Consider the following 16,685-nt stretch of genomic DNA (forward strand, 5'->3'; position numbering starts at 1 on the left):
AACGTATCAAATTGAGACTTGAATGACGTTATTGAGTTTTGTTGAAACTGGTGCAGATGCAGTCATAGCTTCCATATGTATTTCGAATGGGTGTCTGATTGAGATTAAATTTTTAGCAGTGCGGCGTACCGAAGAGCGTGTATCAATTTTGCTATAAATCGTTTTCCATAAATTTGTCCCATGGTACGCAGACGACTCTAAATCTGCCCGAATTAAATTAAATGTATCTTAGGTTGCAGAAAGTCAAGAGACCAGTGAAAGTTTCGATTTATTAAAGAATAATTTGTGTTGGACCAATACAAGGCTTGGATTTATTAAAGAAGGCCTGGGAAAGGTCTGCATTTTTTAAAGGATAAACGTTTAGGCCTTGGAGCCACTCCAAGCTGCAAGTAAGGTCAGCATTTTTTGGAGGAAAAATGCTTAGGCCTTGGAGACACTCCAAGCCACAGGTTTATTAAAGAATGTTTTTTTCTCAAGTATAAAATTTTTCTTAAGAATATCTCGTGCTATTTTTTTGCCATAACCACCAAATATCGTGAGAATTTTACCACATTTACAAAAATCAAAGCAATTTTTCCTTTCTCTTTTTTCCTTAATAAAAAACGCTTATCCTCCAACTTCTATTCTACTTACCCACAACATCCAAATACCCAACTTGACTTTTCATCGGATCCGTATTTATTTGACACATATACCATCCTTTATCCGATTCCTTAACATCGCGTATACGAAGGATCCAGGCACGTTTTTCGGCGTGCGTTATGCTCATGCGATGGTTTTTCGTAATAACGTGATTCTGGATGGTGAGAATCGTTTGGGTATCGACACGTAGCCACGCAATCTGTAAGAGAAGAAAACGAAGAGTCATAGAAAAATAAATATTTTCGGTTTCACATTGTTGTCTTCGTGGGTTTTTTTTTTCTTTTTTGGCAAAAATAACATTATTTTGTTTCAAGTGCTCAAGTAAGGAGAGTAGAAAGGATGGAGGGGAGTGAATTGGGAGGGGTGAGAGGTTGGTAAACATAAAATATATGTGTTTGCTAAGAAATAAAAAGGATTGCTTGTTGTCATCATAGATGTTGTTGTTGTTGGTACTGTTGTTGTTCTACATCTTACAAAGATTAATGTTTGTTTCGGTTTCAATGGCGGTTGTTTTCGTCTCTTGTAAAAAAGCGTACCTTAACCGAATGTCCTGTAGGGGGGAGAAAGATTGCTAGGGGGTTGAAAAAACATAAATAACAATTTGTAAACAAACTAAATGAACAAATGTGTGATAAAACATAAAAATAAAAAAAACGCTGATTTAGCTCATCAACACCACCCTTGGAGGGGAGCAAGGAGCGCCATAAACAACGACTATAAATTACTCTCCATTAAGAATCACGTTCTTGTAAGAAAATGTTTATTACGTCTAATAGCGCTTTTTGTACATTTCATAAATTGTCCACTTAGACTTTTCTGGTATGCAGTTAAAATATTTATGTCAAGGTCGTGGCAATAAAAGAAAATTAGGGAAAATGCAATTTTAAGTTGAGAACAAGAAACTAAGACGTGGATTTTTTTAGGAAATACCTTTAAAGCATGGCCACAAGGCGTGGATTTTTTAAAGAAATATTTTAAGGCATACCCACAAGGCGTGGATTTTTTTAAAGAAATATTTTAAGGCATACCCACAAGGCGTGGATTTTTTTAAAGAAATATTTTAAGGCATACCCACAAGGCGTGGATTTTTTAAAGAAATATTTTAAGGCATACCCACAAGGCGTGGATTTTTTAAAGAAATATTTTAAGGCATACCCACAAGGCGTGGATTTTTTAAAGAAATATTTTAAGGCATACCCACAAGGCGTGGATTTTTTAAAGAAATATTTTAAGGCATACCCACAAGGCGTGGATTTTTTAAAGAAATATTTTAAGGCATACCCACAAGGCGTGGATTTTTTAAAGAAATATTTTAAGGCATACCCACAAGGCGTGGATTTTTTAAAGAAATATTTTAAGGCATAACCACTAGGCGTGGATTTTTTAAAGAAATATTTTAAGGCATAACCACTAGGCGTGGATTTTTTAAAGAAATATTTTAAGGCATAACCACTAGGCGTGGATTTTTTAAAGAAATATTTTAAGGCATACCCACAAGGCGTGCATTTCTTAAAGAAATATTTTAAGGCATAAGCACAAGGCGAGGATTTTTTAAAGAAATATTTCAAGGCATAAGCACAAGGCGAGGATTTTTTAAAGAAATATTTTAAGGCATAACCACTAGGCGTGGATTTTTTAAAGAAATATTTTAAGGCATAAGCACAAGGCGTGGATTTTTTAAAGAAATATTTTAAGGCATAAGCACAAGGCGTGGATTTTTTAAAGAAATATTTTAAGGCATACCCACAAGGCGTGGATTTTTTAAAGAAATATTTTATAACGCCGCGAAATATTGGCCCTAGACCCACCGATCGTCATATCTCGACTAGCTGAGTCGATCTAGACATGTGTGTCCGTCCGTCTGTCCATTATAATTTGTAAACACGATACAGGCCACAGTGATGAACCAATCTTTACGAACCAATCTTCCCTATTGTTTTTAGTAAAGATCGAATTATATTTATACCCTTCACCACACTGAGGTACAGCGTATAATGTCTTTGCGCATATGTTTGTAACAGGCTAAAGGAATCGAGATAGACCCATGGTTCCTTTTGAGAATATGAATAGAATCACTTTCTGAGTCGATTTACGCATGTCCGACTGTCCGTCCGTCCATGTATTTTTGTGAACAAAGTACAGGTCGCATTTATGATCCGAATTGGATGAAATTTGGAACAGCTTATTTGCCTGGCCCAAGAACGAACCCTATTGAAATTGGGAAAAAAATCGGTTCAGATTTAACTATAGCTCCCTATAAATATTTTCGTCCGATTTTATCTAAATGGTGCACCAAAATCCCTATATATCATTCGACTTGCACGAAATTTGGCACATCGTAATGAATAAGGTCTAGAATGATGTGTGCAAAGTTTCGCAAAAATCGGTTCAGATTTAGATATAGCTCCCATATATATCTTCGTCCGATTTAAGGTAGATTGTGTACCAAAGTCCCTGGAAATCTTTTGACTTGCACGAAATTTTGGCACAGCGTAATGAATAAGGTGTAATGTAAGGTGATGTGTGCAAAGTTTCATGAAAATCGGTTCAGATTTATATATAGTTCGCATATATAGCTTCGCCCGATTTTAGGTAAATAGTCCACTAGAGTCCCTGGAAATCTTTTGATTTTTACGAAATTTGGCACAGCGTAATGAATTAAATCTATAATGATGTGTGTTAAGTTTCTTGAAAATCGGTTCAGATTTAGATAAAACTTCCATATATATTTTCGTCCGATTTAATGTAAATGGTGCACCAAAGTCCCTATATATCTTTCGATTTGCACGAAATTTGGCACAGCGTAATGAATTAGGTCTATAATGATGTGTGTTAAGTTTCCTGGAAATCGGATAAGATTTAGGTATAGCTCCCATATATATTTTCGTCCGATTTAATGTAGATCCCATATATATTTTCTTCCGATTTTAGGTAAATAGTGCTCCAAAGTTCCTTTATATCCTTCGATTTGCACGAAATTTGGCATGGCGTACTGAATTGAGTCTAGAATGATGAGTGGTAAGTTTCGTGAAAATCGGTTCAGATTTCGATGTAGCTCCCATATATATTTTCGACTGATTTTATGTAAATGGTGCACCAAAGACCCTATATATATTTCGATTTGCACGAAATTAGGCATAGCGTAATGAATTAGGTCTAGAATGATGTGTGTCAAGTTTCCTGAAAATCGGTCCAGATTTAGATATAGCTCCCATATTTAGCTTTGTCCGATTTAAGGTAAATGGTGCACCAAAGTCCCTATATATCTTTCGAGTTGCACGAAATTTGGCAAAGCGCACTGAATTAGGTTTAGAATGATGTGTGTTAAGTTTCCTGAAAATCGGTCCAGATTTAGATATAGCTCCCATATATAGTTTCGTCCGATTTAAGGTAAATGGTGCACCAAAGTCCCCGTCCGACTTTACTACTTTTCTTTAAATTGGAATTTTTTTCCTACCATTAAGGCGTAGATTTTTTAAATAGGAGTTTTTCCCTACCATTTAGGCGTGGATTTTTTAAATGGGGATTTTTTGCCTATCAGTTAGGCGTGGAGTTTTTAAATGGGAATTTTTAGCATTCCATTAAAGTGGATTTTTTAAATGGGAATTAGCATTGAAGGGTGGATTTCATAAATGGGAATTTTTCCGACATACTTTCCTTACTGGTTTAAATAAGAATTTTTTTCCTACCATTAAGACGTGGATTTTTTAAATAGGAGTTTTTTGCCTAGCATTTAGTCGTGGATTTTTTAAATGGGAATTTTTGGCATACCATTAAGGCGTGGATTTTTTAAATGGGAATTTTTGGCACACCATTAAGGCGTGGATTTTTTAAATGGGAATTTTAATGTATACCTATTCAGTTTTTTTATTCAAAAAAAAAAAGAAACAGGGCTTCTCCCTTGATACCAAACTTGTCACGTTTTACCACCCTTCCTTTCCTCATATTTCAAATTCAATTAAGAAACTACCTTTTTCGGGAGGAATAAAAAAACAGAAAAAGGTTATCAATAACCCAGACATACTCATAAATATAAAAATAAACTATATTGTCTGCATTTGCTAGGCAACAATATAACAATTCCAGAAAAAATAAACTTGAGAAAAGAAAATTTAGCCAATTTTTTTCCTTGTCCATAATGTCCTGGCAATTCATTAAAATTATCATTCCCAATGAATGTGTAGTAGCCACCACACAGATGATGGTGATATCCTTTTGTTCGGAGTTCTACAAAAAGGAAATTTTAACAATTTGTTCCCACACAAAAAAACAAAACAAATGTTGACAAAAGGACCTCTTGACCAAATATGTTTCTATGGGTGTCAAAGTCCTGTCGATTATGGCACACACAATTTACGTTTCCTTCCACACCCTTCTGCACATTTCTTTGGGAGTAAATTGTTTGGAAAGGTCGTCATCATCATTATGACCATCAATTGAGAAACAAAAACAAATTCAAACTTCAATCGAAATAAAGAAAGAAACAAAATATGAGAGGGTATCCTTTCTATTCAAACCATTCAATGATGGTTGAAGACATCCTTTAAGGATCTTGGAATTCTGTTTTTTTTGCAAACTTGTTTGTTATGTGCCTGCCTGTTTGTTTTTTTCCTTGTAATCGTTATCTGTTATTTTTACTGTTTTTTCTTGGATATTTCGTGATGTTGTTGTTGTTGCTGGCCATGTCCATTCCTTGTTAAGACATTTGGTGTCGTTGTTGTTGCCTCTCTTGTTTGGGTCAAAAGTTAGGCTAAAGATATTAAACTCTACCCATAACCTACATTATCCGCTTAACAAGTCAAGAAGAATGAAGGACTGGTGGTCGGCAGCAGAAGGAAGAAAAATCGAGGGGTATAAACTTGGCCCTTAAACGAACCGAACCACTGCCCACAACCCAGAAAGTTAGTTGAAGTGTAAATTTACAGGTGCGTGTTTAAATGACATTAAATGTGGACGATCAGGTGGGTGGTCGGAAGTATAATATAAAAAAATATAAAATAAAATTTTTCTTCAGGTGGGCGGCAGGAAAATTGACCTTAGTCCGGCTTTGGGTAAATAAAGTTTCAGAGGATACTGGTCAACAAGGAAAAAAAAACCAACCGGACAAAAAATGTTTAACAAAAGTTTAGAGAAATATTTTTATTTGTTGTTGTTGGGATTTTTTCCTCTCTTCTCTAAATAAATTTTATTTTGTTGAATATTATTGTTGTTGTTGTTGGTCCTCGTAATGGTGTGCTAAGTAAATGTTATGTGAGATTGTTGAAATATTTTATTGCTGAAATTACAAAACTCAAACAAAACGGCCATCCAACCATCCGGCCAACTAATGACAATGGCAACAAGGCCTTGGACTAGTAACAAAAAATTTACCACAAAATGTCCGGCAATTTGTTTTTTATACACACAATGATAAACTCATTGTTTGTTTCCTAATGTGAGAAAGTTAAATAAATGTTATGGGAAATGAAGAAATAAATATTGGAAAAAGGACATGACAATATGTTAAAGGACATGACAATTTGTTAAAGGATATTATAAAAATAATACTATTTAAAAAATCCACGCCTTGGTGGTATGCTAAAAATTCCAATTTAAAAAATCCACGCCTTGGTGGTATGCTAAAAATTCATATTTAAAAATATCCACGCCTTGGTGGTATGCTAAAAATTCCTATTTAAAAAATCCACGCCTTGGTGGTATGCTAAAAATTCCAATTTAAAAAATCCACGCCTTGGTGGTATGCTAAAAATTCCAATTTAAAAAATCCACGCCTTGGTGGTATGCTAAAAATTCCAATTTAAAAAATCCACGCCTTGGTGGTATGCTAAAAATTCCTATTTAAAAAATCCACGCATTGGTGGTATGCTAAAAATTCCTATTTAAAAAATCAACGCCTTGGTGGTATGCTAAAAATTCCAATTTAAAAAATCCACGCCTTGGTGGTATGCTAAAAATTCCAATTTAAAAAATCCACGCCTTGGTGGTATGCTAAAAATTCCAATTTAAAAAATCCACGCCTTGGTGGTATGCTAAAAATTCCAATTTAAAAAATCCACGCCTTGGTGGTATGCTAAAAATTCCAATTTAAAAAATCCACGCCTTGGTGGTATGCTAAAAATTCCAATTTAAAAAATCCACGCCTTGGTGGTATGCTAAAAATTCCAATTTAAAAAATCCACGCCTTGGTGGTATGCTAAAAATTCCAATTTAAAAAATCCACGCCTTGGTGGTATGCTAAAAATTCCAATTTAAAAAATCCACGCCTTGGTGGTATGCTAAAAATTCCAATTTAAAAAATCCACGCCTTGGTGGTATGCTAAAAATTCCTATTTAAAAAATCCACGCCTTGGTGGTATGCTAAAAATTTCAATTTATAAAATCCAAGCCTTGGTGGTATGCTAAAAATTCCAATTTAAAAAATCCACGCCTTGGTGGTATGCTAAAAAATTCCACGCCATGGTGGTATGCAATTTAAAAAATCCACGCCTTGGTGGTATGCTAAAAATTCCTATTTAAAAAAATCCACGCCTTGGTGGTATGCTAAAAATTCCTATTTAAAAAATCCACGCCTTGGTGGTATGCTAAAAATTCCAATTTAAAAAATCCACGCCTTGGTGGTATGCTAAAAATTCCAATTTAAAAAATCCACGCCTTGGTGGTATGCTAAAAATTCCAATTTAAAAAATCCACGCCTTGGTGGTATGCTAAAAATTCCAATTTAAAAAATCCACGCCTTGGTGGTATGCTAAAAATTCCAATTTAAAAAATCCACGCCTTGGTGGTATGCTAAAAATTCCAATTTAAAAAATCCACGCCTTGGTGGTATGCTAAAAATTCCAATTTAAAAAATCCACGCCTTGGTGGTATGCTAAAAATTCCTATTTAAAAAATCCACGCCTTGGTGGTATGCTAAAAATTCCTATTTAAAAAATCCACGCCTTGGTGGTATGCTAAAAATTTCAATTTATAAAATCCAAGCCTTGGTGGTATGCTAAAAATTCCAATTTAAAAAATCCACGCCTTGGTGGTATGCTAAAAATTCCTATTTAAAAAAATCCACGCCATGGTGGTATGCTAAAAATTTCTATTTAAAAAATCCACGCCTTGGTGGTATGCTAAAAATTCCTATTTAAAAAATCCACGCCTTGGTGGTATGCTAAAAATTCCTATTTAAAAAATCCACGCCTTGGTGGTATGCTAAAAATTCCAATTTAAAAAATCCACGCCTTGGTGGTATGCTAAAAATTCCAATTTAAAAAATCCACGCCTTGGTGGTATGCTAAAAATTCCAATTTAAAAAATCCACGCCTTGGTGGTATGCTAAAAATTCCAATTTAAAAAATCCACGCCTTGGTGGTATGCTAAAAATTCCTATTTAAAAAATCCACGCCTTGGTGGTATGCTAAAAATTCCTATTTAAAAAATCCACGCCTTGGTGGTATGCTAAAAATTCCAATGTATAAAATCCAAGCCTTGGTGGTATGCTAAAAATTCCTATTTAAAAAATCCACGCCTTGGTGGTATGCTAAAAATTCCTATTTAAAAAATCCACGCCTTGGTGGTATGCTACAAATTCCTATTTAAAAAATCCACGCCTTGTGGGTATGCCTCAAAAATCCATGACTTGTGGGTATGTTTGGGTGGCGTAGGGTATGATAAATACCAAGCAACGGCTCTGATTGGCTTTAACATGGCGAAGTCTAGGCTTATCTTGGTCCCTCTTTCATCTCAATTGGAATGTGCGCACGGTGTACAAAACAGGAGCAGTGTTCGCTTTGGCAGATGTACTCAAGAAGTACAAAGCCGATATTATTGCCTTACAGGAAATGCGATGGAAAGGAACTGGCGTAAGTAAATCAGATGATTACGCCCTGTATTATAACTGCCATGAAACGAGACCTGAATTTGGCTGCTGATTTATGGTTAACGGGAGAATAAAAGACCTCATCTCCAGATTCACTCAAGTAGATGAGCGAATTGCTATAATCCGTATAAAAGCGTATAAAAGCGAATTTCTTCTACATCAGTCTCATTTGCGCCCATGCTCCGACCGAAGATACAGATGAACAGACCAAAGATATATTTTACGAGCGCCTAGAAACAGCAACTGACCGTTGCCCTGTCCATGACATTAAAATTCTGCTAGGAGATTTTAAGCCAAAAATCGGAAGGGAAAATATCATTGACCCCACCGTCGGAAAATTCAGCTTCCATGAAGAAACATCCGACAACGGCATGAGGTTGATTGACTTCGCGGCAGCAAAAAACATGGTAGTTAGCAGCACTTGATTCAAGCATCTCGATATACACAAGGCCACTTGGATTTCACCCGACCAAACAACGAGAAATCAAATCGATCATGTTGTGATAGACGGAAGGCATTCATCCAGTGTTTTAGACGCCCGATCGATCCGGGGAGCGAATATCGATTCGAACCATTACCTTGTGGCAGCCAAGGTACGCACCCGTCTTAATGTAGCAGCAAAGGTGCGATCTAATGTAACACGGAAATTTGACGTCGAAAACCTGCAAACACAACAGATAGCAGAAGCCTACTCCGCTCAACTTACCCATCTGCTTGACGAAAGCATCCCCTGGTACCGATAATAATATAGAAGCACAATGGCAGATAATTGCACACTCCCTACAAACTGCAGCAAAAGCAACTCTTGGGTTCCAAAACCATCGCCAAGAAACCCATGGTACGATCAGGAGTGTCGTAATGCTACTGATGTGAAAAACGCAGCGTATAGGGCAACCCTGCAGACAGTAGCAACAGGTAATGCGATGGAGAACTATCGGGAGAAAAGGAGAGAGGAGAAACGTATTTTCAGAAACTAAGGAAGAAAAAACAAGAAAAACGTGAGCGTGAGCAAATCGAGATGTACAGGAGTCAGAATGAAGTCCGCAAATTTTACCAACGGATAAAACACTAAACCGAGGGTTTTGATGCAGGCACATCCTCCTGTAGAGATGAATATGTCAACCTGGTTACAGATACAGAAAGCGTGTTGAGAATCTGGAATGAGCATTTTGAAAAGCTTCTGGTATCAAATATTGGCATTGAAGAAGATACCCCAGAACCAATAAGTGATGACGGTATAGAGTGCATACCACCTAGCCAAGATGAAGTCAGAATAACAATCAATCGGCTGAAGAATAATACAGCAGCAGGTGCCGATGGGTTACCAACCGAACTATTCAAGATTGGTGGTCAGATGCTGGTAAAGAGCATGCACGAGCTGATTAGTACAATTTGGCTGGAGGAATGCATGCCTAATGATTGGATCCTCAGTATTCTGTGTCCCGTGCCCAAAAAAGGAGACAAGACGATATGTGCCAACTATAGAGGAAACTGTTTCCTTCGCATCGCATATAAAGTGCTATCCATCGTACTGAGTGAACAACTGAAGCCAATGGTCAATGACATTATTGGAACACACCAATGTGGCTTCAGACCTGGCAAATCCATCATTGACCAGATTCTCACTATGCGCCAAAATCTGAAAAAACCCACGAAAAACACATTGACACATTCCACCTATTCGTCGACTATAAACCCTTATTCGACAGCCCTATCTGTCCAGAGGTGTATAAAGGCTATACTGAATAACTTTAACGGGCACAAGATCAGCAGCTAAAGTCGGAAAGGACCTCTCGGAATCATTTAATACCGAATGAGGATTCAGACATGGTGATAGTTTATCGTATGATCTATTTAACATCGTGATGGAAAAGGTCATACGAGAGGCAAAAGTGAACAGAAATGTCACTGTGTACACCAAACAACACATGTTACTCGCCTACGCCGATGACATCGACATAAGGGGTCAAACATTGAGAGCGGTAGCAACCACCTTTGAACAAATTGAGAAGGAGTCTGCCAAAGTGGGTCTGGCAGTAAACGGCGAGAAGACCAAGCTGATGGCATCAACGCGCAAGACGTCCAGTAGACTCGGGCCAACTGTGGAACTTGAGAACTACAGCTTCGAGGAAGTCAAAGACTTTATATGCCTTGTTAATGCCATAAGCAAAACGAATGATATCAGTTTTGCAATTCGGAGAAGGATAGTGAAGACCAAAAGCTGCTACTATGGTCTGAGCAAACAACTCAACAGCAAGGCCACCTCCCGCCAGACCAAACTCACACTCTACAAGACGCTGATGCTACCCATGCTGTTATATGGATCTGAAGCACGGGTACTTGTGCAAGCAGATGAGGTAGCTCCTGTAGTGTTTGAGAGAACAATTCTCCGAAAGATCTGTGTGATCAGTTGGTCTAGTAGACTCGGACAAACAGTGGAACTTAAGAACTACAGCTTCGAGGTAGTCAAAGATTTTATATACCTTGGTAGCGCCATAAACAAAACGAATGACATCAGTTTTGAAATTCGGAGAAGGATAGTGATGACCAACAAATGCTGCAATGGTCTAAGTAAGCAGTTCAGAAACAAGGCCACCTCCCGCCAGACCAAACTCACACTTTACAAGACGCTGATATTACCCGTGATGTTATACGGATCTGAAGCATGGGTACTTGCGAAGGCAGCTCATAGAGTGTTTGAGAGAAAAATTCTCCGAAAGATCTGTGGGCCGATCTGTGTTGACGGTGAATATCGCCGTCGAATGAACCATGAGTTATACCAGCTATTCTCGGACATCGACATTGTTAGACGTATTGAGCAGCAGCGACTACGTTGGCTAGGTCATGTTGTGAGAATGGATGAAGATGCCCCAGCCCCGAAGGCATATAAAAGCGAACCAGCTGATGGTTTACGCAGAAGGGGAAGGCAAGAATACGTTGGAAAGTTCAAGTCCAAGACAACATCGCCGAAAATGGTATTTCAAATTGGAAAAACTGCGTAAAAGACCGACGCGCCTGGAAATCTTTTCAAGCTCGGCTTATGGAACGAAAGTTCTGTCACAAGCCAGCTAAGTAAGTAAGTGTGGGTATGTTGAAAAAATTATTTAAAAAATCCTCGCCTTATATAGAGTCCCAAATAATTTAAATTTAAACAATCCATGGATTATATAGAGCTGCAGCGACTACGTTGGCTAGGTCATGTTGTGAGAATGGATGAAGATACCCCAGCCCAGAAGGCATATAAAAGCGAACCAACTGATGGTTCACGCAGAAGGGGAAGACCAAGAATACGATGGAAAGATCAAGTCGAAGACAACATCGCCGAAAATGATCTTTCAAATTGGAAAAACTGCGCAAAAGACCGACGCGCCTGGTATGGAACGAAAGTTAAGTAAGTGTGGGTATGTCGAATAAAAAATCCACGCTTTATATAGAGCCTTAAAAAATGTAAATTTAAATAATCCATGGCTCATATAGAGCCAAGAAAAAATTCTTTAAAAAATCCACGCTTCATATAGAGGAAGTTATACGTCCAGTCTGACGTATACACAATGCTTGACCATAATCAGGAATCATACGAACCAATGACCCATAAACATGCACATGTATTTACTTCTGCATGTTAGAGCTTCAATTTTATTCAATTTTTTATACCCTTCTCCACACTGTGGTACAGGGTATTATGTCTTTGTGCATATGTTTGTTTTTTATTTTAAATAATTTTAAAATAAATAAAAATAAATCTTTCTTACCTTATACGTCTGTAAATTATCAACAACACACTGCAGTACAGCTTCACGACCCACAGGTACGGTAACATTTTGTAATGGTTCACCAAATTTTGGAAGATCTGAAATAGAACACACGGACGCACCAACACAAAACAAAATGATATTACAATAAAATTCCAACAAATTATCAAATTCTAAAAACAAAATAAAAATGATTCTATTATCTTAATAAGAAAATGATGGTAGCCTGGCGGGCTGATAAGAAAAGGTCACTACAACAGCTGCAACAACAATGGGGAAAAATGTGGGAGAAATCACAAATTGTTATTATTCATATTGTGTCTGGGTCTGATTCAGAGTTTTTTTCGTATTCCTCTATCTCCATTTCAATTGTGTTTTATTTCTTTCTTCTTCATAGCTGTTGAGATATGTAGCTGTTCGCCATTGAATTATTTAGAATAATTCATAAATATGTAATTTGTTGTTGTTGTTTTTTTTTCCTGTACAATATTACTTTTATCATTGTTGTTGCTAATACAATTGCTGTTGTTGTAGCTGTTGCTTTAATGTTGGAATTTTAACGAGCATTGTTATAGTCATGCTGAAAATGCAAGAAAGGGGTTATTTGAGGAAGAACATATTATTATAGACCCTTGGAAATATATTTTAAAATCAGTGAGCGGAGCAGTATAGTCGGACGGGGCCAAACATACGATATCCTACACAACTACCACGGAACTCTAAGTTTCAGCGAATTTTTTATTCCGTGCCTGTGCAATATTTGGAGATAGTTGCATCATCTTGCCCGATTAGAGGTCCCTACTCTGACATATTTTCCGAATAGTACTAATATTCAGTATAGCCATTTTAATTACGTATACATATTCACTTCATCGTGACTTGTGTTGTGATGTTCGGCTTAAAATTGTGGCCAATAAGTCGACTCGAAAAAACACAAACAAATTAAGTTTCGGTCCATTTCATCCCAAAATTATTAACTGATCATCACCGAAAATTATGGACGTTGTCCTTGACCTTCTCTGGAACTTCAGCTATCAGCGCAATATTTCCGACCTCCAGTGTGGTAATGGGTTACTAAATAATATCTAATATACTTAAAGGTGGGTCTAGGACCAATATCTCGCGGCGTTGCAAACTCTTGGGGCTTCACAAAGCTATAATACCCTGACAACATAGTCGTTTAGGGTATAAAAACCTCGCCTATTGTTGATCCCCAAGAAAACCAGTGAGCGGAACAGTATAGTCGGACGGAGCCGACCATAGGATACCCGGCAGAACTACCACGGAACTCTAACTTTCTGCGGATGTTTATTTCGAGCCTGGCCAATATTTCGTAATATTTGCACCCCTTGCCCGATTAGAGTTCAAGAGAACCTCTTCCTTACACTGACAAATTCTCCGAATACTAATATTCAGTACAGTCCTTCTAATTACTTGCACAGATTCCCTTCACCGTGGTTTGTGTTGCGATCATCTCGAAAAAAAAACACAAACAAATTAAGTTTTCGGTCCACTTCATCCCAAAATTATTATCTGATCATCACCAAAAATTATAGACGTTGTCCTTGACAATAACTGGAACCTCCGGGAACATTTTAAAGCGATCAGCGCTATATTTCCGCCCTCCAGTGTGGTAAATAATATCTGAATACGTCAGTACCTGTAAATGTTTAAGTGTAACTCCCACATCGGACAATATGATTGGTATCAATTTAAAGGCCAACAACTCCCCTTGGATATACTATCAACTTATCGGGTAAATTTATACCCCATAGAAAACAAATTTTGTAATTTTTTACACAAAAGTTAGCGTCCATTTGACCCGCTAAATATTGGCCTATCTTTATCAAACCAGGCATGCTTATTCTATGGCCCGATTTTCTTCTCTATGTAAAAATCGCTATATTTGGGCTATATTGCGGCCTCTGGAACAACCAGAAAAACCGACAAAAATAAGTATTTGGTCCATTTCATTCCTTAAATATTAACAGATCTTTACCAAAAATAATAGGGGTCTTCATTGGCCAGAACCAACGCTACGTGCAAAATTTCGTGAAGATTGGTCCATAACTGTGGCCTGTATCGTGTTTACAAATTATAATGGACAGACGGACGGACGGACACACATGTCTAGATCGACTCAGCTAGTCGGGATATGACGATCGGTATACTTAAAGGTGGGTCTAGGACCAATATTATGCGGCGTTACAAACTCTTGGTACTGCACAAAGCTATAATACCCTGACAACATAGTTATTTATGCTTATTCTTTGGTCCGATTCTCTTCTGCATGTAAAAATTCGCGATATTTGGGCCATAATTACGGCCTCTGGAGCGACCAGAAAAACCGACAAAAATTAAGTATTTGGTTTATTTCATCCCCTAAATATTGATCGATCTTTACCAAAAACAATATGGATCTTCATTGGGCCGAACCCTTCCTACATGCAAAATTTCGTGAAGATTGGTTCATAACTGTGGCCTGCATCGTGTTTACAAATTATAATGGACAGACGGACGGACGGACACACATGTCTAGATCGACTCAGCTAGTCGAGATATGACAATCGGTATACTTAAACGTGGGTCTAGGACCAATATTTCGCGGCGTTATAAACTCTTGGGGCTGCACAAAGCTATAATATCCTGACAACATAGTTGTGTAGGGTATAAAAATATTTTTAAACCACTTTGGGTATATTCAACAGAATCCTAAAACGAAATTCGACACACATCGTTTTAAACTTAGTTCAGTACGTTATGCCAAATTTGATACACCATTTACACTAAATCGGACGAAAATATATATTGGAGCTATAGCTAAATCTTTTCCGATTTTCAGGAAACTTAACACACATCATTCTAGACCTAGTTTATTACGCTATGCCAAATTTCGTGCAAATCGAAAGATATATAGGGACTTTGGTACACCATATACCTTAAATCGGACGAAATATATATGGGAGCTATATCTATACTGGACCGATTTTCAGGAAACTTAACACATATCATTCTAGACCTTATTCATTACGCTGTGCCAAATGTCGTGCAAATCGATACATATATAGGAACTTTGGTGCATCATTTACATTAAATCGAACGAAAATATATATGGGAGCTGTATCCAAATTTTATCCGATTTTCAGTAAACCTAACACACATCGTTTTAAACTCAATTCAGTACGCTGTGCCAAATTTCGTGCAAATCGGAAGATATATAGGGACATTGGTGGACCATTTACATTAAATCAGACGAAAATATATATGGGAGCTATATCGAAATCTGAACCGATTTTGCCCAATTTCAATAGGGTTCGTCCTTGGGCCAAACAAATGAGCTGTGCCATCCAAATCGGATCATAAATGTGACCTGTACTTTGTTCACAAAAATACATGGACGGACGGACGGACATGCATAAATCGACTCAGAAAGTGATTCTATTCATATTCTCAAAAGGAACCATGGGTCTATCTCGATTCCTTTTGCCTTTTACAAACATATGCACAAAGACATAATACCCTGTTCCACTGTGTGGTGAAGGGTATAAAAACCTTCGCCTATTGTTGGTCCTAAAAAATCTTTTCCCAACCTATTTAGAAGCCTTTCTCAATAACCCTTTTCTTTTTTTAATACCTCCCAATTATTTCTACACCAGCTGTTATTGCCACTCTCTATACTGATGCTGTTGCTGCTATTGCCACTGTTGCTGATAACACACACAACAACATTAGCAGCATCAGCAATACCAACAACTACACATACAAAACAAAATTTGCATCACTTACCTTTGTCGGGTATTATGTTAACGCCGGTATCATCTCTGATATCCTCGAGTAACTCTTCGTGTGTTTGCATTTCTGCTTTAGTTAAGAGTTGTTGAAATAAGTTTATGAGAGGGAGGGAGGTGGGCGACAACGAGGAGAATGAGTTAGTGAGTGAGAGTGTATTTACATGAATAGTTATGACAGATATGAGCACGCCAGTGAATGCAGGAAAATGGAAATATGATTTTATCATTGTCATAACAACAAATATGTAACGAACACACAGTGACACAGACATGTGCAGTAATAGAGAGGGAGTGTGTGATTGGGAGAGAGAGAGAGAGAGGCATTCCCCCACACATTCGTTCGTTTATATATATTATACAATAACATTATTTAACGGATTTATTGTGAATGTACAGACAGTAGTTAAGACATGTATCAGTGTATCGGTGTGTGTGTGTGTGCATATGAGGCAAGAGTTGTGTGTTTGTTTGGATTTATGTTGATGGCATTAATTTACATCCGCCGGTGAAAATATGTTAGAATTCACAGTTGGTTGTATGGGATTGAGAAATGTTATGGCGTGAGAGAGTGGGGAGAGGTGGAGAGTAAAGGTGAGTGAATGAGTAAAGAAATCCACACAATATTATTTATACAGA

At 37.3% G+C, this 16,685-nt stretch overlaps 1 protein-coding gene across 1 annotated transcript in view; it reads right to left on the minus strand.

Moving 5' to 3' along the window:
* Nucleotides 1-16,114, minus strand: part of LOC133330961 (lachesin-like) — a gene marked incomplete at its 3' end in the record, with an annotated part of 48,294 nt that extends 32,180 nt beyond the window's left edge. Inside the window, exons 1-3 of the mRNA XM_061539359.1 lie at nucleotides 16,045-16,114; nucleotides 12,259-12,356; nucleotides 634-841 (exon numbers count right to left, since the gene is read on the minus strand). Of these exons, the coding sequence (XP_061395343.1) occupies nucleotides 634-841; nucleotides 12,259-12,356; nucleotides 16,045-16,114 (376 nt within the window). The remainder of the gene's footprint in view (nucleotides 1-633; nucleotides 842-12,258; nucleotides 12,357-16,044) is intronic.
* Between the last annotated feature and the right edge of the window lie 571 nt (nucleotides 16,115-16,685).

Source organism: Musca vetustissima, unplaced genomic scaffold, assembly GCF_032173495.1.
Source record: "Musca vetustissima isolate MV318-11 ecotype Yass unplaced genomic scaffold, APGP_CSIRO_Mvet_v1 utg134994, whole genome shotgun sequence".
In the NCBI taxonomy this organism is placed as follows: Eukaryota; Metazoa; Arthropoda; class Insecta; order Diptera; family Muscidae; genus Musca; species Musca vetustissima.